This window comes from Trachurus trachurus (genome assembly GCF_905171665.1).
Source record: "Trachurus trachurus genome assembly, chromosome: 3".
Classification (NCBI taxonomy): Eukaryota; Metazoa; Chordata; class Actinopteri; order Carangiformes; family Carangidae; genus Trachurus; species Trachurus trachurus.
Window position 1 is genome coordinate 6,393,500 of NC_139893.1, and position 25,516 is coordinate 6,419,015.

The window sequence follows — 25,516 nt, forward strand, 5'->3', positions numbered from 1 at the left end:
ATAGTATGGGTCCCCAGTATTCAGAAACTGCCGGATGCTAACTTATATATATTGGACAATTAGCATAATTGACATAATTAGCATACATTAGCATAATTGCCTATATGGGCAATATTTCAACAAAATTGACTTGGCTGATCTGGGCAATATTGGAGTGGTTTTAAGGGTTATTGGTGATGCTGAATCCATTTCTGACATTTTCAAAATCCAAAATGGCTGTCTAAACCGGAAGTTTAGTTTTGAAATCCATCAAAATCGGCCCACTGGCGGTTAAAATCTGGTCACTTCCGGTTTAGACAGCCATTTTGAGTTTTGAAAATGTCAGAAATGGATTCAGCATCATCAATAACCCCTAAAACCACTCCAATATTGTCCAGATCAGCCAAGTCAATTTTGTTGAAATATTGCCCATATAGGCAATTATGCTAATTTATGCTAATTATGTAGCAGTAGTAGTAGTAGTAGTAAACCTTTATTTTACCAGGCAAGAATTGCTAAGAATACATTCAGGCAATAGCCTGGTAGGAGGTGAAAGATCTCCTAAGGGGCAAGGGAGAGGGGGAGTAACAATGTCTGTTATGCTAATTGCCCAATATATATAAGTTAGCATCCGGCAGTTTCTGAATACTCTCAACATTTCCGGGTTCACAATGGGGCCCTATGGGCTGGCAAGTAGACTAACAGGTGGCTAACATTACATCACTTCATCACATGACTGATTAATTAATGTTATTATTATCTCCCAATGCTCCCACACAGAGTATCTTGTGTCTTGTACATTACTAAAAATATAATACATTATATTTTTCTTTAAACCAGCCGTCTGAAAGGTCTGTGTTCCTGGTTTTAATTACGTTACCTCACTTGGATCTCCTCCGCGTCAACCATAACGTCTTAACGTTACCGTGGTTTTCCTCTAGATTTTCTGGTTTTCAGATAACTTCTTTCCGTTTGTTAACTGCATGGAGCAAAAATATCGTGTGGAGCAGCGCCACAGGACAAAACAAACACGCAAACAAAAAAAAAAGAAACACATAAACACGAAACATGAAGAGTTTCGGCTCTGCTCAGAATTCCGAACCCGGCTTCCATGGCAACTGGCGAAAAAAGTGGAAATACCGCGCTGTGTGCTGACGTTACGCGAGACTACGATACATTACGCGAGATTTCGACGTAGCACTATGTTGTGATTATTTAGCTTAGGCTACTCAGTTTTCTTCGATTTTTCTCACTTTATTTCACTCCAGTACAGCGTCATAAGTTTTCTTTTGCTTATTTTTTGTTTTGTTTGTGTAATTTACAAATTTCCCGCAAAAAAAAATCACATTCAGTGAAGCAGAAAAGCTGCTGCATGACTTTTACTCACAGTAAAAGCCCCATTTTTACAACGTAAACGTAATTAGCATGAAGAGGAAAGTACTAAGATTGCTCAGAGAAATGCCCCGTAACAATTACATTGTATGTTATTATTATTATTGTACATAATGTTTTACCATAATACTGGATATCAACAGTTCATCAGAGGCCAAATAGATTTAACATTCCCCAGGCTCCATGATGTATAGATAACCACTAATTGATCTACAGTATTAATAGTAAATAAATATATTTCAGTCTACAGAACAAGTACAGGTCTTACAACTAGATTTTAAGATTCGGTCTGACTATAATCATGTCAAAAAACATGAACATAAACTTCATTTAGATGTGAAAAGTGAATTGACACTCCCTGAGTTGATATACCGTTTGATGTTTATTAAAATGGGACGGATTTTACAGGTTGTACACTCCATCCACATTGGCATTGATTAAGAAAGCAACAAACAGGTACAAATGCAGTATATACATATCAGTATACATATATTTATAAAATACAATAGCATTTTTTTTTCACACAAATGTACTGTATTTTTTATTTAGTAGTTATTATTATTATTACCATTATTTGAAGTCATTGTTAGGAGGACTTTTAAGCAAGCTACACACAAATCGTTTGGACAGAAAAATGCTGTGCATAAGCTGTGAGTTTCTGTCATGGAAAGCAAGTCAACCTACAGTTTATGTACAAGGTTCAAGATCTCCATGTTAGAAAAATAGTCCCATGTTTGCACAAAGTCCCCAAAAGTATTTTTTTTTGTTTTTGTTTGCAATTACAGAAGGCAAGCATCAACAGCACAGGCACCAGAGAAACAAGCAAATCCCACAACAGTGATGTTTTGATCGGTTGGGCGACTGAATACAGGATAAAAAATAAACAATAGGGGGGTAAACACAGTATCTGATCTGAATCCTGAACAGTTTCTGTCTAATTATGATGAATATCTTGCAGAGAGTTTTGTAGTGTGATTTGTATTTATCTCTCTCCTGATCTTAGAGGACTCAACTTTTTTAAATTGGGCGTCTTCAGGGGCACATTTAAAAAAAAGGACAGGAGAGACAATTGTTACATATGAAAAAGAAAACATGGAGCTGCACTGATTTAGAAAGTGTATTGATCCATGAACAGCAGCTTTACATAACAATGCTCACCACTCACTCCGTCCGCCACCTTGTGTGAAATAGTTTGACTTCACCTCCAACAAGACATTCAGGATTTACTTTTCTTTTTGTTTTTACTGTTCGTACAACTGAGCTACACAAACATGATGCACCTGCCATCAGTTATGTCTGTCTGAGAGGTCCAGGCTGCACTTTATTGTCATCTGAGGCAAACACAATATTTGGAAAGCACTAAAAGCACTAAAAGCAGAGCTCTGTGAAGAATATGGGGCTTCATTACGATAGAAGAGGGAACATTTTTTTCATCCCAAACATTAATAAAAGGTTTTAAGTGTCATGTGCAGTTACAAGACATTGTTGGAAAAGCAATTTCATCTTTGTGAAGACTGTGGAAGAAATGCATATATGCGTCCACATGGAACATTTTATCTGAAGGCTTCATCACAGCCATAGTTTTGCTTTTCAGTTTTGCAGGTTTCCATTATTAATTCAAGGAAACTATTTTAATTGCGCAGCTCTATCGACTGTCAAGGCATCTCCCTCTGACCACAACCAAGGTCTGTGTTAATGGACTGTGCAGGAAAAAAAAAAACCGCTTGGAGAATTTGTTCAGTGTTTTCCACATTAGGCATTAAAAGGCATATTCAGGGCACTGAGTCCAATGAAAGTAAAGAATACAATTCATTTCCAAAAATGCTCCACCTGTGGTTCATAACATTTGTTTCAAAAAGTTTGCACAGCACCGCCATCTGGTGGTTACAGATATTTTTGTCCGGATAAAACAAAAATCCTCTTTGAACTACTCATAGATGGTAATAATGGAGATAAAATATGATTATTTCATGTTTATTCTTCTCACTGGAACAAATTCCCTACTAAAACATCTTTATGTGGCCGCCCTAAATGTTATTTAAGTTTTCCAGCAGCTCATGTCGACTGGGATTAACATTTGTTCTGGATTTAAATCCAGTTCATCTAAATTACTACTGTGTGTGCTCCAGACAAACAAAGAAGATTAATCCATGATGGCAGGAGGGGCAGCGAAGGTCCCTCTTGATTTATTTCATGACCAGTAGTCGATTTCACATTTCCACACACATCTTTGATGAGACTTTAAACATAACATTTGCTCTTGTATATACTGACATATTATTGATAATCTTAATTTGAGCAAAGCGAATCAGATTGATCCCTGATGCAGCTTGAATTGTATTGATCAAAGTCTCCACAGTTACACTTCTTGTTGATGATGATTAGTTAGATTTCATACAGTGTTTTAACACAGACAATCACCCCAATGTCAGGACATTCAGAATCGCTGAAGTTTGTATCAAATTGCTGAATTAATAAATCACTATTACAACCCTAATAACTGATGGGGGGGGGGGGGGTAAAGCAGCAGTGAGACCAGATCTCAGAGACAGACATTAAAAAGTTTCCTTTCACATTAAAACCCAACACTTGCGACAACGAGCGAGTTATGTTTTAGTGGTGCTTCAGAAACGCACCAGAATTCAAGTATGGGTGGTGGTGGTGTGTGTGTGTGTGTGTGTGTGTGTGTGTGTGTGTGTGTGTGTGTGTGTGTGTGTGTGTGTGTGTGTGTGTGTGTGTTCTGTAGTCTGAGCAGTTTCTCATTTAGGTTTCAAAAGTGTGTGTACGACGACGACGAGCGGAGGAGACAAGGACAGGCTCAGTATTCAACCCACAGAGAAGGACACAGGGCTTTAATTAATTCTCACTTTAAATGGATTAAAGGGCAGGGTGACTTAGCTGTTGCTTTTTTAACTTCTATAAAAACTCGCAGTCTGAAAGTGTGGAATAACTGCTGCAATAAATAGCTGAAATCATCCCCCTCTCTCTCTCTCTCACACACGCACACATACACACTCACTTTCATACACACACTCAGCTTTGTTTGTGTTTCTCATTAACTCCATAGCAGCTTCTACTATGGTAATGTGTGCTCTGTGCTTTTTTTTTTTTCTTTTTCCTTCTTCTTCTTCTTCCCACCCTCCTCAGTCCTCATCCATCCATCCAAAATCTCAGCACGTCCTGCTTTTAGTCTGGGCGCCTCCGATCATCACAGATCACATGACATGAGTTTTAAGGGGGTCGACTCGAGTCTCACGTGTGGTTACTGCTGCTATTAGTTAATTGTCTCTTAGTGGGAGAGTCTCTTACTCTCTGGGCGACACAGTGAGTGTGGACAGGGACTCCACCTGGAAGACACACCACGTCGGGCTCACTGAAGGTGTTGTGGCACAGGTGGCATCCCTTCTTTTCAGACACAAAGACGGGTTTCTTACGCTCTTTCAGCTGCAGGGAGAGAGAGAAAAAAAAACAGGACAGAGGAGAAAGAGGCCGAGTTAAAGGAGTGATGAAGCTTTAGGATGACAAGATATGCAAATGGTATAAGTAACTATATAGTTACCATATAGACAGGAGACATTTTTCTATTGTAGAGTCAGTTAGTTTAACTCTTTGAGAAATGTGATTATATTTGCTATTTATAAAGTTAACTTGACAAAAGGCACGGAAATCATATTCATATCTAAATCTGCTGGTTTATAAGGTTAATTTTCAAGCTTTAAGGTTTCTATGTGCAATAACCCCCCCTACCCACAACTGCACTACATATTTATATCTATATATTTTTTATACATCTTTTTAATATCTTGTTTGCCCTATATTTATATATATTTTTTACCAGTCCACCACAGTGTGCATGGCATGTGTGAATGTGTTTGTATGTATGTACTACTGCTGTAACCTTGTGAATTTCCCCACCGTGGGATAAATAAAGGCACTTTACTTTACTTTAAGGCAAATAAAGAACCATTTATTGTTTATTTGTGCAAGAAATCAACTAAAATTGACTTGAAACTTTCAATTTTAGAAAATTTGACCTGGTTTTGTTGATGATTGTACCTAAATATTATTTTCATTGTCAATTCATAGGCTGATTATTTTCTCAATTTATCGCTTTTATCTATAGCTAGATGTCTTATACTGTATGCATCACATTTTCACATTTTCTGGGGCAATATTGTATGTATCGTCCCTAAAGAAATACAAATACATCACAGTGGAAAATATCAACTCACATCTGAGAAGCTGGAACCAGCAAATATTTGGTATAATAAATCAAACCATTAATCAATACAAAAAAATTCATAAAATCCAGATTACCAATTGATTAAATGTCCAATATTTGCAGCTTTGTTTCAGTTTTTGCTATTTAACTAATAGTTATATTAGTAGTATATATTAGCCCCCAAATAAAATGTATTATTATTATTATTATTATAATAATAATAAGAAAAATCTCTTTATGTGTTATCATTATTATTAAGACGATGCTGCTTTGTGCAGTAAATAAAATTGAAAACAAAGAGGACATAATCTAGTGAATAAAGACTTTGTATCTGGTGTAATTGCAGTTTTTTTTTTCTCTGTGTGTTTCTCACCCTGTCGTGCAGCAGCTGAAGGTTTTCAGAGTGAGCGAGGCCCAGAGCGATCTGGGAGGTGCGGCAGCCGTGCATGCTGGCCCTGACCGCGCGGCCGAGGAACGGCCTCAGCAGCTGCAGCGACCAGCCCTCAGGGAGCATGCGGAGGACTCGCACGGCATCGAACACCTCTCCGTGCCGATTCAGGAGGTCCACCGCTGCCATCTCCAGATCCCCGCTGCTGCTTCCTCCTCCTCCTGCTGCTGCTGTTCCCGTCGGAGACTTTCCAGGATGGTTCCCGTCTAGATAAACTCCCAGCAGCAGGTGAAAGAGCTTCTGCCGGTACGCAGAGTCCCGAGACGACGAGGCCCACAAGCAGAACGCCTCCGCGGACGGGAAGTCTCTGAGCTGGTGAACCAAAATGTGCAGCGCCTTGTCGTGCTCCTCCAGTTTTCCATGTAGTGTTGCTCGCTCTAGCAGCAGTTGTTCACAGTTCTCCATCTTACCTGAACAACACAAAACATCAACTGTCAAAACACTGCACCAAATACAAACAGTAGATACAGCAGCAGGGAAAATAAGTATTGAACGAAGCATGCATAGAGGCCATGGTGGTCATTGTTTTGTTTTTTTACAACTCTATCTGCTAATTGCAGGTCTCTCTAAAGCTCTGTCAGTGATCCTTGGACAACTCTTCTTAAGTTTTCCTTTGACTCTGTCAGAAATCTTGTGAGGACCTGGTCGTGGCCAGTTTATGGTAAAACATTGTTCTTTTTAGTTCCAGATTAACGGCACTAACGGATAAAACGGTGCATTCAGACACGTTTGTACCCGATGCCATCAGGATGTTCTGCAACATCAGTTTCTGAAGGTCTGGAGAAGCTCTTTCCTTTTCCCCGTCATGAGACGCTTCGTGTGTGAAACCTTGGTGATGAGAAACGTTTTTATAGACGTCAACTGGACTAAACCAGCTGATATTACTTTGCACTGATAGGGGACAGGATGACTTTCTAAATACTGACAGATTCCAGCTGCTTTCTTGGCTTTCTAAACCTTTTTTGCACCTCCTTTTCTTCTTTATTCCCAGTGTCATTTCACTTTATTACTTAATTTATGGACATAAATGTTTGGATTTCTTTGTATGTGTGCATTACTTGGGTTGTTGCCCACATCTAGTAAAAAATTCATGTCAATAGCTCTATTAGAAATATATTTTCTGAGAAAAGTGTTGATGCATTCGATACTTATTTTCCCCGCTGTACATCTACAAAACATCTGGTTTAAACAGTGCAAAACAACAATATTCATGTACATTTAGACACAAACACACGCAAAGATCAGTGTCGTCGTTTTAATACGTGTGTCTCACCTAAAAGAAACTGCACCCGGTACAGGTCGGACTCCCTGAGCAGAGCCTGCAGCCGCTCTCTCGCTCTGTTGAGCTTCTTCTCGTCTGTGGCCAACGGTGACAGCAGCGACATCACTCTCTCCAGGTAAAGCACAGCCAGGTGCGTGTGAAACTTCTCTTTCTGCAAGAAAAAAAACAATTCCACATTCACTATTTTCCTTGACAGAGTGCCTTAAATTAAAAAAAGAGAAAAGAAATAGCGACAACATCCTCCAAAACAAGACATTAGGCTTTAAAACATTATAATAACACCGACTGGGAATTGTAATATCCTGATTTTAACTTGTTTCAGTTTGCAAACATAACAACTCGTGACTGACAATGACTGACAGGCAGCTCTTATTTCCCAGCCGCCTCTGTGGAGCGTCTAATAAATAAAGTGTCTGTAAAACAGCTCTGCTCCAAGTGAAAATATCCTGGTTAAATTAAGTTTTAAAAACTGAAGAAACCGATGAAATGAAAAGGTGTGCATGGCCTTTAAAGTCTAATATTTTTAGAGTAAATCTCGGAGCAGTTGTAACGTCTCATGTGGTCGGCTTCATCAAAAAATACTTTCATCTTTAAAACGTGGTCAGTTGTGAGACTGCTGCAGTTCATGTTAGTGTATTTTTGGTACTTTAGAGAAGTGAAACTGCAGTAAAAACTCCTGTAATGACGCTTCCTGTCCTGCACACAGTTTTTGTGTTTGAATCCTGATCCTGTGCCGACTCAAACTAACTTTTTAGTTATTCTTCAGACACCTGAGGAAATGTGGCTTATTGTATATGAAATACACAGATTTAAATTATTCCAGGTCTCAGGAGCAGTATAATCAAACATCAGGTAGTTTAAAGTGTCTTTTTTTTAAACTGCCTATAATAATCAGTTCTGTTCTCCTTCTCTCTAATCAATGACTGAAGTGTAACGTTATTGGAGGGAACCTTAAAGAAAGCGAACATCTGTTTCAGCAGCCACCAAACGGCCACAGTCTGAATGAACAGATGCTCTTTCTTTGGAGGTTTTTCTTTTTCAGGCACCACCCAGTTTAATGTTAATGCCACAACTGCTGTTTGTTACTATATTTTCTGGGATGGACGCGGCACAAAGTTTGACGTAGGAAACCACGTTTTAATTCTCTCTGGCACAGATTTAGTGATTTGATCGACGACATTTGAACAACTTCCAGTTCTTCTTCCAGTTTCTCGGTCCCACTTCTCTCTACGCAACAACGACAGCCGACGGCTTCGTGTCTCCTCGTCGACTCATCGTACCTGTATCCTTCTCTCCAGCACCAGGTGCTCCAGGTAGAGAAGCAGCGCCCGGTTGTGCTTCCCCAGGTACGTGATGACGTCGTCGGGCTTCAGCTGCGACAGATCCTTACAGAGCGGCCGCCGAGTGAAGATGTGAACGCCTATCTGCAGACAAAACCAGAAAAACGAGGTCACGACTTCAGCTCTAATTAATTACTGAAGCATGAAGAAAACATACGACACAAAAAGAGACTTTGATCAGTGTCTACTTTTAAAACTCTGCTAAAAATGCACTCTATTTTCTTTTCGTCTTTTCGTTTTGCCATCATTACATTGGACTTGGATTGTTTTTGCTCTGTTGTCTTGTAAGGCACTTTGTAACATTGTTTTGATGTGCTTTATAAATAAAATCATTATTGTTATTATCATCTGCATTAAAGAACACTTTAGTTCTTCTATTTTTTCTTTTCAAATTCAAGACACACATACAGAAAAAAAAATACAGAACTAAAGAAATGACTTGTGTGCACTGTCTTGTTTTGGATGTCTGCTCAGTCACCTGATGTGAATTGTAAATGTAAATTTAAAAATAAAGATGTTTTATAGTGCTTTTTTTCATTAATCATCTGGCCAAGTAGCAGTATCTGTGCTCATAGTAAAAAAAAACATTATTCTCGAGCTGTGGCACTATTTAGCCAGATGATGAATGAAAAAAAGCGCTAGAAACACAGCTCCAGACTAATGTTTTTTTTTTACTATGGGCACAGTGGCCGCTAACTTCAAATTTTAGGAGAGGAAGCAGAAAACTTAGGGATGTTAATCGACTTGCAAATAGGCAAATATTCACATTTCCTTTTCATTCACGATCCTCACACATTGGCCTGTCATCCATAATGACAGAAACCAGATTTATGAGTTGCCCCTTCCACATTTCACCAGTGTAAAAAGAAAAGAAGGTAAATTTACTGGTTGCACGTGCACAAGTAGAGGAAAAAATGTACTTGCACTGCCTCAAATTCTTATTTTAGGTGCATTCTGGAGCCCAGAGTGTTGATGAAAACACATCCTGCTGACTGACACCAGTAATCCTTGAGTGACAGACCAGTAAAGTTACATTCATGAGTCCATTTAAGGTGCTGGTAACCTACGGTGGGATCTTTCTGCAGCGCCCAGTCTGCATATTTCCATACAAGGTCCAGACTGGAGCAGGAGCAGAGAAAGTCCACAATGTACTCGTAGAGGTCGGGTCGTGTCTTGTCCTGCAGATCCCCGTCCACCACACGGATCCACAGCTGCAACAGAAACATGAAGACATTAAGAGGTTCAGCTCGGGATGTCACAATTACTTATTTTCACAATTAATTGCGGTATTTAACGGCAATTGATCGCAATGATTCCTAAATACCGTCACTTTCCAAAAAAAAGATTATGTATGAACCGTATTGGCAGATGTTCGCCAAAGTAAAGGTAAATGCACAGATACTGGTCCATTTACCGAACGTAGCATTGAATTGGTAGGAATTTAAATGCTAGAGTGTCATTTGTAATAAAAAAAAAAAGATTAAAATTAACTTAAACATTTGGTATCAATGACAATTAATGACTGGAATATTTCAAACACAACAATAATTGGTCATATTTTAATAGATATTTGAAATATTTTATCAGGGATGCAAACGGGTCAGGACCAAAAAAGAGAGGAATTGTCTGGCGGGGGGGGGGGGGGGGGGGGGGTGACATTAACAATATCACAGAAAAGTCTATTTCCAGTAGTTCAACCCCAACCAAGTATTGAGTGCATATAGATGGACATAGTTTTCAGAAGGCCAACATTTCTATATTAAAACTGCTTTAAAAAAATAAAAACCATTGCAATATTTCAATTTTGGAGATACTGATTTTTAGGTCTTCACTGAATGTTAGTCATAATTATTACTATTAAAATAAACTGAAGAAATAAAGACAGTGTGTCATGGACATATAGGCCTATATAATGTGTTAGTTTCACTTTAATTGAACACATTCTACATCGCGGAGGCGACGTCTTTCCACTCAGGGCTTCCTGCACCTCTGAAACGGGGCAGAGCTCCGTGGGAGACACCTGCCTGACACAGCAACGGACACGCACGGGGGGAAAAACGGCGGCGCTGTCGCACCGACTGCACGCGGATACGCGCCGCTTTGGGTAACGAGCGCGCACGTCGCGTCTACATTGGAGGTGAATAGGAAGGCTGTTACCAGTGTAATCAGAGACCATGAATGAGTTGTCGCACACACTGGGGTGAGCAGCAGAGCGGCCGCACCGTGACCGCGGTCCGCTCCAGCTGCCTGGTGTCTCCAGTTGAAATTGATTTCGCCTGGTTAAATAAAGGTTAAAAAAAAAAAAAAAAAAAAAAAAAGTCCCCATTGCGCACCACGCGTCTTTTCAGTCACTTGTCCAAGTTCTCCTTTACTGTTTTTTTTCGAGACAACACTCATTCTCTCTCTCTCTTTTACCGGCGGTGTCAGCTGATGTGCACATCTGCAGCAACCCAAACAAATGCACATGTTACTGTTGACTGGCTCTATTCCAGCCACATGATTGGTTCGGCGCTGTGGAAATCTCGTTATCATAGGTTTATGTATCGTCTGCCAAAACATGGATGAATGAAACCTGTCGACCACGTCTCATATTTCTATCGAGGAAAAGTTATTTCACAATTTATAGACACAACACCGACAAGCACTGAGAGCCGCATGTTGCAGTGACGTTATATAGGCTATAAAAAAAAATCCGCAAATAATAAGCCGACGAAAAGGTGCAACTTGCCACTTAACTTCTTGTCGATGTATTATTTGCGGGGGCTTTCGGGGGATCTGCTGACGGTGGAGGATCTGGGACTGATTGACTGTGGACCACCACCAGTCTAATCAGGTCCATCACAGCACAGCAGCTACAGCACTGCCCCGCTGTCACATTACTCTCGCATATCAGCGCAATCTGTTTACATTAAACCGACATCAGGAGAATAATGAGAATTATGATTAAAAAATATATATATTTGTTTCGAATTTTGGCCCCTGGATCATGATTTTTTTGGGCGCATTCTTGGTAAAAAAAAAAAAATCCTCTAAAAAAAAAAAGACAGTTGGGATGCATAATGTGTCTCATAACAGTATATTGTGCGTCATGTTATGAGACAGCAGCGGCTCCACGGTGAGGGGGGGGGGGGGGCAGCTTCTGCTCACCTGACTCTGTGCAGCTTCTTCATTAAATCCAAACAAACAGTCCGACACAGCGACGCTCTGCTCCTCTTTGACTCTAAAGTCTCTGTAGCTCATCAGCCCGGAACTCGCCGTCATGGAGAAACGTCGGCGGCGTTTGGCCTCAGTGTCTCGGACTTCCAGAGCAGCTACAGCAGCGTTGTGACCTCAACCATGGTTGGTGAGAGCAGAAATGTTGTTGTAGGCCTGTGCATATTCTCATTTGTCCAGGTCATAGTATTTCAAAGGAGGTTAAATCGAAAGCAACTGGACTTATACTGAGTCTCCAGACCAGATAGTTGGACCAGTCCCAGCCTGGTCAGATGCTACATGAACTGATGAAGCCTCTTGGATGAAGGTGAAACGTCTTCCTAGACAAATAACTAAGTCCAGTTGAACCTCCTTTGAAAAAAAAAAAAGTTGTTGGCGGGCTCGTGAATTTTTTTTTTGACACGAGTCAAAACGAGCGATAAATCGCATTTCTCGCGTATCTCGCGTTTGGTCGCGCGTCACAACTCGAGCGAAAAAAAAGCGTTCCTCGTGTTTGGTGGGAAGCCCCTCGTGGGTCTTCCCACCAAACACGATGAAAAGGACGAAGACGCGAAGGTCCCGTCGCCATAAAAGAATCGCGTGTATTGTGTCGCAAAAAAAAAAAGTCGCGTATACCGCGTCTCGCGTCTCGCGCCTAATCGCGTCTTTGCGTCACGGCCTTTTACACCGCGGACGTAACGAATAAACGGTGACGGTGTGAACGAACAACATAGAACAGGACCAGACGTGGTGTTGTTTCCTCTTTTCACCGACAGCTCCGCTCTCCCTTACTTAGCCTACACTAACTACTGTTATTGTTGAGGCAGAGGATTGTGGGATTTGTAGTTTTTGACCATTCGCAGGTTGTGCTCTTTCTGTTTTGTGATTCTCCCGGTTCACACATGTATTTTTTTTTAGGGGCAAATGCGAGTGAAATGCTCACCCATGGTGGGCATAAGAAAATTTAAGACCTGTCTAAAATTATTTAAGACTTGAACACAATAATTCAACAAATTTAAGACATTTTAAGGCCTAAAATTTAGATTTTCAAATTTTATACTTTTTAAGACTAAGATACTGGAGATACTGAATTTTAGGTCTTCACTGAATGTTAGTCATAATTATTACTATTAAAATAAACTGAATAAACAAAAGACATGGGATGTTTCATTCAGTGTGTAATGGACATATAGGCCTGTGTTAGTTTCCCTTTAATTGAACACATTCTACATCGTGGAGGCGACGTCTCTCCTTCACCTCTGAAACGGGGCAGAGCTCCGTGGGAGACACCTGCCTGACACAGCAACGGACATGCACCGACTGCACGCGGATACGCGCCGCTTTGACGAGCGCGCACGTCGCGTCTACATTGGAGGTGAATAGGAAGGCTGTTACCAGTCTAACCAGAGACAACCATGAATGAGTTCGCCTCAGTTTCACGTGATTGTCACTGTCAGCCTGTTAGAAAAACATTTTACTGACCCCAGCTGAACTCTTCGGATCTGAACGATTCACACAAGTCACCTAATTGGTCATGAAAAAAGCGAGTTTCGCTTTTCGGCGCGCTGTTTGCATCCCTGATTTTATATTTAGTAATGTATATTTTACCTATATTTGATTTTACACATTAATAGTGTTGTAAAATTAATTAATGCATAATAATCGTGATAATTGTAATACCGTGATTATTTCTCTGACAATAATCATACCAAAAAAAATCTATTATCGTATTATCCCTACGTGCGAGTCGATTGATTTTAGGTTGAACGTACCTGAAGTGCTGCAGAGTCCTGACCGTTGTAGTGATAGAGAAGCCCAAGTGCAAAATAACTAAAAAAAAAAGACAGAGAAAAAAAGACTGAATGAAGAAAAGGTTTGTTTGTTTTTTTCTTCCCCTCAATAATGTAATTTTTTTGGACAAAATAATTAAACTGCATTGATGACACTGGATGCCAAATTAAGGCTTTACAATGTGGTAATTAACCACAAGAGGCTGAAAAGGAGAAAAACATTTCCCCCGCCGTCCCTGTGGAAATTTTTGTGGCCATGTTAATCAGAGAAAATTACACCGATCCCCACGAGAGCGTTCATTTTCTCCTCTAATTACAGCTGCGGCTACGATCTGACATGACCAGTCTGAAACTGCACATTAAGTCTAATCAGTCAAAGCAAATACAAACATTAAAAGATGTTAAGCTATTTAACATGTTTATGATGAAGCCACAGTTTCAAAATGAGTGCGTTTTATTTCACTTTACACGTATAAATCTATCCGCTGCAGTAAATGTGTTGAAATATAGCAATTTACATTTTTTTCTACCGACTTGTAGAAGACATAAGATGATATTTTCCTCACTTGTGGTATTTTTCCAGCCACGGGACGCTGTCTGTCAGCACGCAGGCGTTGTCTGTAGCGACCAGGTCTAGAAGGCTCTCGTGATCTTGTTCAGCATAAAGCTTTAACAGCGCCGTGTCCACGTCTTCTTTACAGCCGTTTGCCACCTCTGTGCTTCGTACCTGTGTGTGGAGATGAATATATATTTAAAAAAATACATAAACAATGTTTTATTCAATGTAAATAATCTGTTTTTTGTTTCTTTTTTTTACTCTATTTACCTCTCCCAAGTAGCTGATGAGGAATTTCTTGCACCGCAGCACTTTCTCCTGGTCGCCCTGAGCCAGGTGGTTGAGATCTGCGAACTCGTGGAGAGGAGGGTGACAGCGCGTGAACGAGGAGGAAGCAGGCAGCAGTAGCGGGTAGAGAGATATCAACTCCCGAACATCCAGTTGACCCTTCCTGAAAATATAATGATAAAAGGTCACAAAAGCTGCTGAGGAGGGAGGCAAAGAGCACACGGCGCCTTTTGTTATAACTTTAACCTTGAAAATACATTGATACGTTTAAAAAAACATCTTAAAATTGCTAAACAAAAACAAATTCCCTCATTATATCATCAATTATTATCATATATTGCAATATTTTATTATGATAATTCATCTCACTAATGATTTAAATTCAACTTTTGAACGACCAAAGCTCAAAATGTGTGAGTACGTGAGGGTAAAAGCCGCTCAGTAGTGGTGGATAAATGGAAAAATAAAGACTCTACAGCTGAATTTATTACTAAAAGATATTCATAGGAAAACTGTGAGCTTGTACAGTATATCACGGCTGCAGAGTCGACCAAACGTTGGAAAACAATCCAACAGCGTCTCCGACTCTGACCTGAAATGTTCTTTTGCTTCTAGAAACTCAAGTTGGCCAAAGTGTATGAACCCCGCCTGCTGGAGGATCCTTTTGTGCAAAACCTGTCAGAGACAAAATAGGACAACAACATTCGTTTTTTTTTTATTACTATGACACCAATATTATTGTTTAAATAATAATTTTCCTCACAAGGTTACAAAGTGCATCACAAAAGATAAAAAACAAACAACAAATCAGCAATAAAACAATAAAAAACAGCAATAAAAGCAAAGTTTAAATTTAGATTCAAGCAGAAATAAGATCTTTCATAAAACGGGAAGTTCGGGCAGAAGAACCACAAGCTGCTGATCCGAGAATTGCTCATGAGGAGTTACTGTAAAAGCTCCTTAATGTAGTTTGTGATTAGATCATGTAAAGACTTAAAGACCTTTTCAAGGGATAGTTCGCTCAAAATTGAAATTTCACTCATTATCTACTCACCCTCATGTCGACTAAGGGCTGGGAGAAGTTTCAGAGTTATCCGTGCCTTCTCTGAGTTACAGGGGGTCTCGTCCGTCCAAATCTCGCGCGATTTGCGCCGGCGTCAGTAATTGCACTGAATCTCGCGAGATTTGGACGAACCAGGAAGAGGAGCTTCCACTACAAACAAGCTTGAAATATAGACGTATTTAATTTTTTTCGGAACAATTTCGCATTTCAGGGCTTCAATACAAGACGGACATTTCATACAAGCAGAATGGAGGTATATGGACATGTACTGCTGCGCCGAGACCCCCTGTAACTCAGAGAAGCCACGGAGGACTCTGAAACTTCTCCCAGCCCTTAGTCGACATGAGGGTGAGTAGATAATGTAATGAACTATCCCTTTAAAAGGATAATAAAACAGGAAGTCAGTGGAGAAAGAAGCTAAAACTGAGATAATATGACCGGTTTGTTACCTGGAACTTGTCTTTGGGGATGTTCCTCTGTGCTCCCTCTGTGAGGGTCAGCGCCTCCTCCACTCGGTGACCGGCCAGCAGATCCTGGATCTGTCGCTCGAGAGGCAGCGGCACCAGGACGTACACCGCCTTCGTGGAGGCCAGGATGACCTTCCCTAAAACACACACACACACAAAACACACACACATACACACAGGTCAGACAGAGATACACACTGTATCACCAAACAACAAGGAGCAGGGTCTCAAATTTAAGACTTTTAAAGACCTTTTTAGGACCATTATGGATGAAATTTAAGACCTATCATGACAAATAAAAAATGTACAAAAGAAATGCGGAGTCACAAAATTAAAAATTGATTGCAATATATAAGTTGCGTGTTAGGCTTATTTGTAGTTGAAAATACATTCAATAAAGCACAATGAAGTGTCGCAGGAGCATTTTATTGAGCATTTGCAGTAGCGAGGGCTCTACAATAACATTTTTCCCAAGGAGAACGCCTAAAGTCAACTATTTGGGGGCACAAAAAGAAATTGGGGAGTGAAATTAAAAATGTTTACATTATTTATTTAATTCACCAACAGGCAGATGGCTTTAAGCCTTGAATAATGTCAAGGGTCAAACGTGACCCATTTTTACATTGGAGAACAGTAAAAACACCAACACTTCACCTTTGGCCTGAAATGTGATGACTTCTAATGTGACCCAGAATAGACAAACATGGAAATATTTCACCTTCTTTAATGAACAGACACGAGCCACAACCTGTTCTGTATTATGACCAACACAATATTTGACACATGAAGTAAATAAATACGTATAATCCGTGCACCTGCATTATCCAATGCGAAAAAGAAATACCACACTTTCATCCCGGATTTACTCGAAAATAGAATTTTGCACAAAGTTTGGTCTACATTGTCTGATAGATGAGTTATTACACTAATGTTAAGACCCACAGTGGGCTCAAATTCAATTTTCTTTTCTGTACACCTTTAAGTCGACTAATCGTTTAATCATGTTGTTTTTATTCCTGTCATTGATTCATTTGCGTCTTTTTCCACCCCGAAGAAAAGAGCTAAAACACCCGAATAAACAAATTTAGTTCTTAAGTTGGCATCAGATAATAACAACAGGTCATTCTCCATCCATCCTTGTGATCTCACTCATTAGACTCTCTCATCTCTCTTTTGTAGACAGTGCAGCGATGACGAGTATGAGTTTGTGCTGTGAATTAACGAGTGTGTATGGAGAATGAAAACATGAAGTCCCATCGTTGTGTGGCCGTGATATGAGCATCTGTGATTGTATAGACGGTTCAGGGGTCGAGTGTCACAGCTCCACGGACAGCGCTGTTGTGTGTGTGCATGTATAGGTGCTGCACAATCGATAGACATAGAAATAAAAACAAATAAATACATACAAATAAAACTTCAGGCCCGACTTTAATTTTCCCGACAGTTTCCAGGTTGTGATTTCTGAGCTGCACCTGAACTCTCCTGTGTGCCTCCATCCAGAAACTGAATCATTTTTGATTTGCTCTTTTTTTTTTAAACCTCCGAGCAGTAATATCTTTTACTCTGAAAATGAATTCTGAAACTAAAAGGATGCTCTGTAATAGGAAGAAGAGGCTGCAGATGCTTCAGATCCCATTAAGAGCACAGACCCCAGTGTACAGCTCTCCACTGCTTTCAGCCGCGCTCTGCTAAAAGGTTTCTGCCTCGCAGTCCGAACCGACGACTCCTACCATCCGTGGATTATTTAATAACTGCTGCACTTGACGGTTAAAGACATATTATTTCACTCCTTTTTTTATATATATCCATACGAGATGGGCAAATTGAAGGGTGACACACACGAAGGTCTGTTTACAAGTCCTGGGGGAAAAAGAGTTTGGTAACACTTTATTTAACCATACTTATAATGAGTTGTAATGCAGTTGTAGCACTGTATAATGATCATAATGCTTTATAACAATAAGCATAGCACATCATAGAGCATTTTATAATGGCTTATAAGGTCAAATAATAGAGTTATAAAGCTCTATAATGTGTTATGCTTATTGTTCTAAAGACTTATGATAATTTATGAGTGTTTATAATGATAGTTATACATGTTTATAAGCCAATTATAACATATTATAACTATATTTACAATGCATTATCGATGTGGGCATTTTCAGCAAGTTACTAACAATTATAGCGTATTATAATACCTGACCTTATAAGTCATGATAAAATGCTTTATAGTGTGCTATGATAAAGCATTATGAACTATAGTTATAAACACTATAATGTGTTATAGAGTACGGAAGCCCTAAAGGGCCAAGTCCGTATACATTTTTTTATTATCGTTTTCTCGTGATAACGACTTATTATTTCGTTATCTCGAGATAACAAAGTCTGTTTTCTCGTGATAACGAATTAATTTATTTCGTTATCTCGAGATAACAAAGACCGTTTTCTCGTGATAATGAAATAATCATAGAATGTGTGGTTGACATGGTTGCCTAGCAACATGTTTCCCCGGTGCAATCGCTTCTGCTTACGGGGAAGTAGCAGCTGGTTAGCCGCTGTATGTTCGTAGCAGGAGGCTACTACGTAAACTGACTCGTGTCGCGGTGATAATTTAACCGTGAAAAGTAGGCTACAACACACACAACATAACGTTACAGCCACAGTGTTGTGAGTGAATCATGTCGGGACAACCAGGCTTCATGAATCCGCTTCACAGACCCCGGTGCTTGGCCGCCACTAGAGCAGCAGCGGCGGCGGCGGCCAAGCACCGGGGTCTGTGAAGCGGATTCATGAAGCCTGGTTGTCCCGACATGATTCACTCACAACACTGTGGCTGTAACGTTATGTTGTGTGTGTTGTAGCCTACTTTTCACGGTTAAATTATCACCGCGACACGAGTCAGTTTACGTAGTAGCCTCCTGCTACGAACATACAGCGGCTAACCAGCTGCTACTTCCCCGTAAGCAGAAGCGATTGCACCGGGGAAACATGTTGCTAGGCAACCATGTCAACCACACATTCTATGATTATTTCATTATCACGAGAAAACGGTCTTTGTTATCTCGAGATAACGAAATAAATTAATTCGTTATCACGAGAAAACAGACTTTGTTATCTCGAGATAACGAAATAATAAGTCGTTATCACGAGAAAACGATAATAAAAAAATGTATACGGACTTGGCCCTTTAGGGCTTCCGTAATAGAGAGAGATAGGCGTCAAATAAAGTGTTACCAAAAGTTTTATAACCTGCTACTTCTCTTTCCTCGGGGCTATATTAGTCACTATTATTATTATTACATCATAATTATCTTCAACTACGACTACGACTTCAGTATGTGTGGAATAAAAAAAGATAAAATCTCTGTCCTGCAAGAGTAACTTAGATTTTTTAACTTTTTATAATAATCCATGATGATTTCAGAAATAATATAAGAGAGCAACGTTAAGTGTTCCTTTAAATCCATGTAAAGAAAAAATGACATAAATGAAAACCTACATGTAATAATGATGATTTAAATAATTCTCCTTTTTTTTTTAAAACAAGTGGTTCGATGGACGATAAAAAAAAAAGCTTATCATGTGACGATACCTTCAAAGTCTTGCAGGATGTGTCCGTCCCTGAAAGAAAGAGTCTGTTTGAGCTGCTGGTCCAACATGCTGTGGATGGTGATGAAGCTCTCGTCCAACGCCACCACGTACGGAAAACAAACGGCCGCACCAATCACGCTCTCCGACCAGTTGACCGGCGCCCGCTGGGACACTCCCTCTGCGTTGGCAAACATTCCTGCAGACAGTTTTTAAAGAAATACTTTAAACTTAGAGTCACTCACATTAAAAAAACAAAAAAAAACAAGCAGATGCACAAAGACTGTAAAAATCTATTACAGGTTTGTTTTGACAATTCATAAAATACACGATATTTGTGAAAACAGTCACTGTTGGAGCTATTTATTTATCGTTCCTATGAGTTATTTAATGTTGTTTAGTTTAGTATTTCATGCTCTATTTTAGTCTAGCTTTTTTTTTCTCTCGCTCTTTTTTTCCCTATAATTTCTTTTTATTCCTTTTTCTTGCTTTTAATTGAATGTTTAATATTTTGGGTTTTGTTTTAATGGGTTTTTTTTTAAACTGTATGTTGTTTTTCCCCCCGTTTCCAATTCTGACTGTTCAATGTTTTGTTTTTATGTAAAGCACATTGAGTTGCCCCTTGGTATTAAATGCCCTATATAAATAAAGCTGTCTTGCATTGCCTTTAGTATTTTGATTTGATTTTTCTGAATTGATTTATTTGATTTAATTATGATTAGATATTGTCGGTATTCTGTCTCTGTATTCTTCCTGTTTATTATTTGTGTTTCCGTTTCATTTGGGCTCGTTAGGGGAACCTGAGGATCTTCATTGCTTCCTCGTTTTTGGTCAAATAAACCACCTTTTTTGTTGAAACTGGACATTTGCATTGGACGTTATGTTTTTTTCTTCATCTGTGTAACAGAACCAACAGCCCATGGTGCAGCACATTAATATGAGACTCTTTGATAACCAAAAGCAAACTCCTCGGAGTCTCTTTAAAGCAGAAGTAAGCGATATTTTTGTGTTAATTTAAAGCAGATATCAGCTTCACGGCCGTTTCGGCTAATGCTGCGTTCAAGGCAGGCTTTTGAAACCGTAAGTTACAGCTTCAAGTCACAACTACGACTTGGTAGCGTTCCAGGTAACCCGTAGCTCGTGTTTTTACCATCCTGTTGTCTGTGAAAGTTCCCTATAACGGCCACTCGTAACTTCCGACCCGTGAACTCGTACCAGATCGAACTGGTATGACTTCACAGGAAGGAAAAACACAAAGTACGAGTTTCTTTGAACGCACCATGAGTTAGCAGCCCCCGCCCTTGTCAGGCATCAATTGGTCCTCGTGCTACGTCACCACATTCACGCGCATCCCTTGGCTGCACACACAGCCCTTCATGCCGTTCTCTCTCCTCATTGGATAACACTTGTATCCCACAAGGAAAATTTTCTCCTCGGGTTACAGCAGAGCAGAGTGACGGAGAGACTCGTGTTTAGGCTGAAATACTTCATGTAAGTGATTGCTGACGGAAAATAGGACTATTTAGGACTTATATTAACAAAAACATTCCACTGATATCTGCTTTAAGTCTTAAATAGTTATATCTTCCGACAGCAATCACTTGTTTGGTCTGAAACACGGGTCTGTCAGTCACTCTGCTCTACTCTGAGCCGAGGAGAAAACCTTTCTCGTACCCTACAAGTTTTATCCAATGAGGAGAGAGAACGGCATGAAGGGCTGTGTGTGCAGCCAAGGGATGCACGTGAATGTGGTGACGTAGGGACGAGGACCAATAGATCCATGACGAGGGCGGGGGCTGCTAACTCCATCGGCTGACAAGAGGTTATGGTGCATTCAAGGAAACTCGTAACTCGTGTTTTTCCGACCTGTGAAGTGGTACCAGTTCGATCTGGTACGAGTTCACGGGTCGGAAGTTACGAGTGGCCGTTATAGTGACTTTCACAGGTAAAACAGGTCGGAAAAACACGAGTTGCGGGTTGCCTGGAACGCTACAAAGTCGTAAGTTGTGACTTGAAGCTGTAATTTACGGTTTCAAAAGCCTGCCTGGAACGCAGCATTAGCCAAAACGACCGGATCGCTTACTTCTGCTTTAAGTTTGTGGTTGCAACGTGACAAAAAGTGGAAAAGTTCAACGGGTGTGTGTGTGAATACTTTTTGCACAAATGACGGACTCACCCAGACCGCCAGGAGCCGCTAGGAGGAACTCCTCCCTGCTGATCCTCTTGACGATGGGTTTCCTCTCCTCGCTGTTGTAGGGGAACAGGTCCTGGGACGACCCCGTGCTGTAGTTCAGGATCATGTACTGCGTGGCGAGCGCCAGGCACAGGAAGTAGCCGTCGAGGCTGAGCGCGCACGGCTGCTCCGGCGTGGACACCTCCTTGACCAGCTGCACCCGGTCCACGTACACCGTGAAGATCTGCACCGTCCGCCGCTTGGACGAGAGCACGCCCATCTCCACGCAGAACGGGTCTCCGCTCATCGGGTTCTCGTTGACGCAGAACGCCGTCACGCCTCGGATCTTCGCTCCGCCGCCCGCCGCCGAGGGCACGGTCTCCAGCGTCTCCATGTCCACGAGGAACACGATCCCGTCGCAGAGCACGATCAGGCGCTCCAGGGCGGACGCGGCCCGCAGCTCGGCCACGGGCTTCTTGAGGCCGAGGTATTTGTGCAGCTTCTTCTGAGCGGCGTAGGTCAGCTTCCCCTTGGCGGACGCGACCTCCTCCAGCAGGAAGTGGTGGATGAAGCAGTCGTTGGTGCCCACGTACAGCTTCTTCCCGCAGCACTCGATGCACTCGATGTTGATGCGAGCTTTGTCGCCCATGAGGAGATCTCGCTCCACAGCGGGGACCAGCTCAAAAGCCTTCACACTCATCTCAAGGCAGCCAAGGCATCGACACTAAGACAGAGAGAGAGAGAGACAAAACAAAACAATCGATGACGTGACTGCAACAGCTTTTTATTGAGATACATTATTAATTCAGAGGCATGAACGTCATACGATACGCTGAGGGTTAGGGTGTGTCTCTCATTCACAACAAACTCCAGATGCATCAGCTTTTATTTAAGTCACTTGTTTCTGACGGATTTACCACTGAATATTTATAGGATCGTATACGTTTACTTATTCCTGCTGCCTTTCAAGCATAAGACTGTTGATGGATATAACTTATGAATTTTATTTGTTTTCTATTACTATCTGTTTTGTTTTTGTTTTTTCTTTGTGTTTTTTTTTTGTTCTTGTTTGCTTTCTATTCTGTCAGTCTCTTTTATACTAGCTTACATGTTCTAAATAAAGGCATAATAAATATCGGCTCAGGTCAGTGTTCGACTTTCACAATGACACACTTTCCAAAAACAAAACCACTGTTGCAAGGCAATTTAAGAAGAAATTAAGAAGTTTTGTCAAGCTTTTTTCTGTCATTTTAAAGCTCAATAATTACTCAACTAAATAGTTAACATAACAAATTGTTGGCCATATGTTGTATAAAACCTCACTGGTACGCAGAAGTCGGTTTAAAACAAGCACTTAGCATTAATTTTCAACTTTCCCAGCCTGCATAAGTTCAACTTCCCTATGAAAACCTCATGTTTTTAATGTCTTGTGATTAAGTGAACCCTTCTTCCCACTCAATATCAACACTAGGAAGGATTCATTCACAACACTTCACTTTGAGTACTCTGATAAAGACTTCATATTAAAAAGTGTGTAAACTTTAAATAAATGAATATTTAATAGATGGTTTATACCACAAGTTAATGCCCCTGTGGCCACACATGTAATGACCGAGGCTGCTGTTTAACCTTCTCATTCAATGCTACTTTTTAAAAATTACTTTCTACATTGTAGATTCAAACTAAAGACATTAAAACTATGGAGGAATGTATATGGAGTTATGTAGTAAACAAAGCAGAATACATTTTATACATTGGATTTTTTGGGCTTTGATGACAGCTTTTGCACACTTTTGGTTCTGTCATCTGTTTTATCTTCACTCTTTACTCTGTGGTCCAAAGCATCCCAAACCATCTCAGTTGGATACAGATAACACTTTCTTTTCAATAACACTTGACTTTTTGTGTTTACTACATAACTCCCTATCTGTTAGTTTATAGTTTTGATGTCTTTAGTTTGAATCTACAATGTAGAAAGTAAAAAATATATATAAAGAAAGACCATTGAATGAAAAAAGTGTGTCCAAACTTTTGCCTAGTAGTGTATACAAGGAGTATACACTGTGGTGAGACAGTAACAGCAGTTAATATAAGTTTTCTTTACACAGCACACATTAAACATCCTTGTATGTGCTGTATAATGTTGTGCTATAAAGCAATTCATCACATGATTATATACTATTTGTGAATGGTCAATATGAAGCTGTAAACTGGTCACTGATTCACTTCATTTCCAGTCATATACAGATCTTACTATTATTTATAATGGGACTCTCTCTGTTTAAGTTGTTAAAGCTAATGACGTTCATGCTACAGCAGCTAGCCTGGTTAAAACCCCCATGGAGGAGGCCGGTGGGGAAGTTTATGGATTAACAGCAGCTGTCTCAAGGTGAGATACTTTGTTTTTATAACCTCAGTGATTCACAATAAGGAGGTCTTATTCGGTTATTAGTTATTATTGTTTATAGAAATATATTTGTATTTCTTCTGGGCCTGAGCTGAGCTAAGCTAAGCTAAGCTAACGTTAGCACAAACAGCACAAACAGCCTGATCACCACTTGTGTCATTTTTCTTTCTTTTTTTAGAAATAAAAGCAATAAAAAAGGGAAGGATGTGTCAATAATGTGCACAAACAAGTCGCACAGTAATAAACATCTGCATTTCCAGAAGATGCTCTCCTCCTCCTCCTCCTTCTCCTTCTCCTTCTCCTTCTCCTTCTCCTCCTTCCTCCTCCTCCTCCAGCTGCTGCCCAGTCTCACCGGGAGCTGCTAGCTTACCTCAGCCGCAGACAGCGCTCTGGACCCCGGCGGGATTCACCACTGACAGTCGGTGGGGCCTCCTCTCCTCCTCTCTCCTCCTCTCTTTCTCTCTTTCTATCTCTACTCCAGAAACAGAAACAGCGGCCACCACGATATATATTTACACTTTTTTAACACTGTTGTTCCCATAGCTGCCTGGGGGAGGGCACCGCATTGACAAGCATGAATTTATCCAGCCTGAATGACGGCGGCGGCAGGGCAGTCAGGCAGCGCTGGGTCCTCTGCTGCTCTGCTGCTGCTTCCTTGTCCCGTATAAACACCGCCCATCGTGCTGCGTTCAGGACGACTCGGAATAATCAACAATCTGCAACAGATCAGGCCACAGGACCACACCGTCAATCAAAATGCGGTTTTAAATGGCCAAAATACATTATTAAAGTGTTGTGGGAAATTTTGTATTTTTTTGTTTTAGAAGTTTTTGGTTGTTCTGGTAGTGGTCAATGGCATAGATATAGAAACAATGGTCCCTCTAATTTTCAAAACTCCTGAGCAGAAATTCAACTCCCCTGATGACCTGCTTGAGCGACTGTATGCTGGTGCTATGGCCTCACCTCTCCAACTCCAAATATCAATACAATTGGCTATTACTATTATGATTAATAACAGATTATTTTGACAACATTACCTAGGCTACTCCATATCTAGGTCAGTTACAGTTAATGATAACAAAATACAATATTGTTTTGACAAAATAGATTTTGCATTTATTGCCATATGAACAATATGAAAAAAATAACCAACATCAAGTTGGTGTCATCAACTCTAGGCACAGAAGCATGTGCTTCATAATAATAATTCTCAAGCAAAAACTTAAATCGTAGTTGCACTACAGACCACGGTTAAGGTGCACATTAGGGAGAAATAAACAGTAAACTAGTCGGGGATATTTGAGTGTGCAACTTTTTTCGCAAAGAGGT

At 40.4% G+C, this 25,516-nt stretch overlaps 1 protein-coding gene across 2 annotated transcripts; it reads right to left on the reverse strand.

Annotated features, from left to right (window-relative positions):
- Positions 1 to 1,819: 1,819 nt before the first annotated feature.
- On the reverse strand, positions 1,820 to 24,820 carry tgfbrap1 (transforming growth factor, beta receptor associated protein 1). Of its 2 annotated transcripts, none has more exons than XM_083969236.1 (13): positions 24,558 to 24,820; positions 21,784 to 22,504; positions 19,612 to 19,806; positions 16,002 to 16,156; positions 15,082 to 15,164; positions 14,472 to 14,652; positions 14,212 to 14,372; positions 13,628 to 13,685; positions 9,731 to 9,874; positions 8,604 to 8,747; positions 7,315 to 7,474; positions 5,967 to 6,451; positions 1,820 to 4,815 (listed from the first exon to the last, which is right to left on the reverse strand). In XM_083969236.1, the coding sequence occupies exons 2-13, from the start codon at positions 22,478 to 22,480 to the stop codon at positions 4,624 to 4,626; spliced, it is 2,655 nt and encodes an 884-aa protein (XP_083825362.1). In that variant the 5' UTR covers positions 22,481 to 22,504; positions 24,558 to 24,820; the 3' UTR covers positions 1,820 to 4,623. The 2 variants fall into 2 exon arrangements, with proteins under 2 accessions (XP_083825362.1, XP_083825363.1); XM_083969237.1 differs by having other exon boundaries at positions 8,604 to 8,743; positions 9,727 to 9,874.
- Positions 24,821 to 25,516: the final 696 nt, after the last annotated feature.

What these genes read in the sequence shown, in the direction of transcription:
- tgfbrap1 (XM_083969236.1), bottom strand. Translation starts at nt 22,480, where the DNA reads ATGAGTGTGAAGGCTTTTGAGCTGGTCCCCGCTGTGGAGCGAGATCTC. An exon ending in CATCCTGCAAGACTTTGAAG is followed by an intron (nt 16,157 to 19,611) that starts GTATCGTCACAT and finishes TGTGTGTTTTAG; the next exon opens with GGAAGGTCATCCTGGCCTCC. An exon ending in TCCCCAAAGACAAGTTCCAG is followed by an intron (nt 15,165 to 16,001) that starts GTAACAAACCGG and finishes TGTCTCTGACAG; the next exon opens with GTTTTGCACAAAAGGATCCT.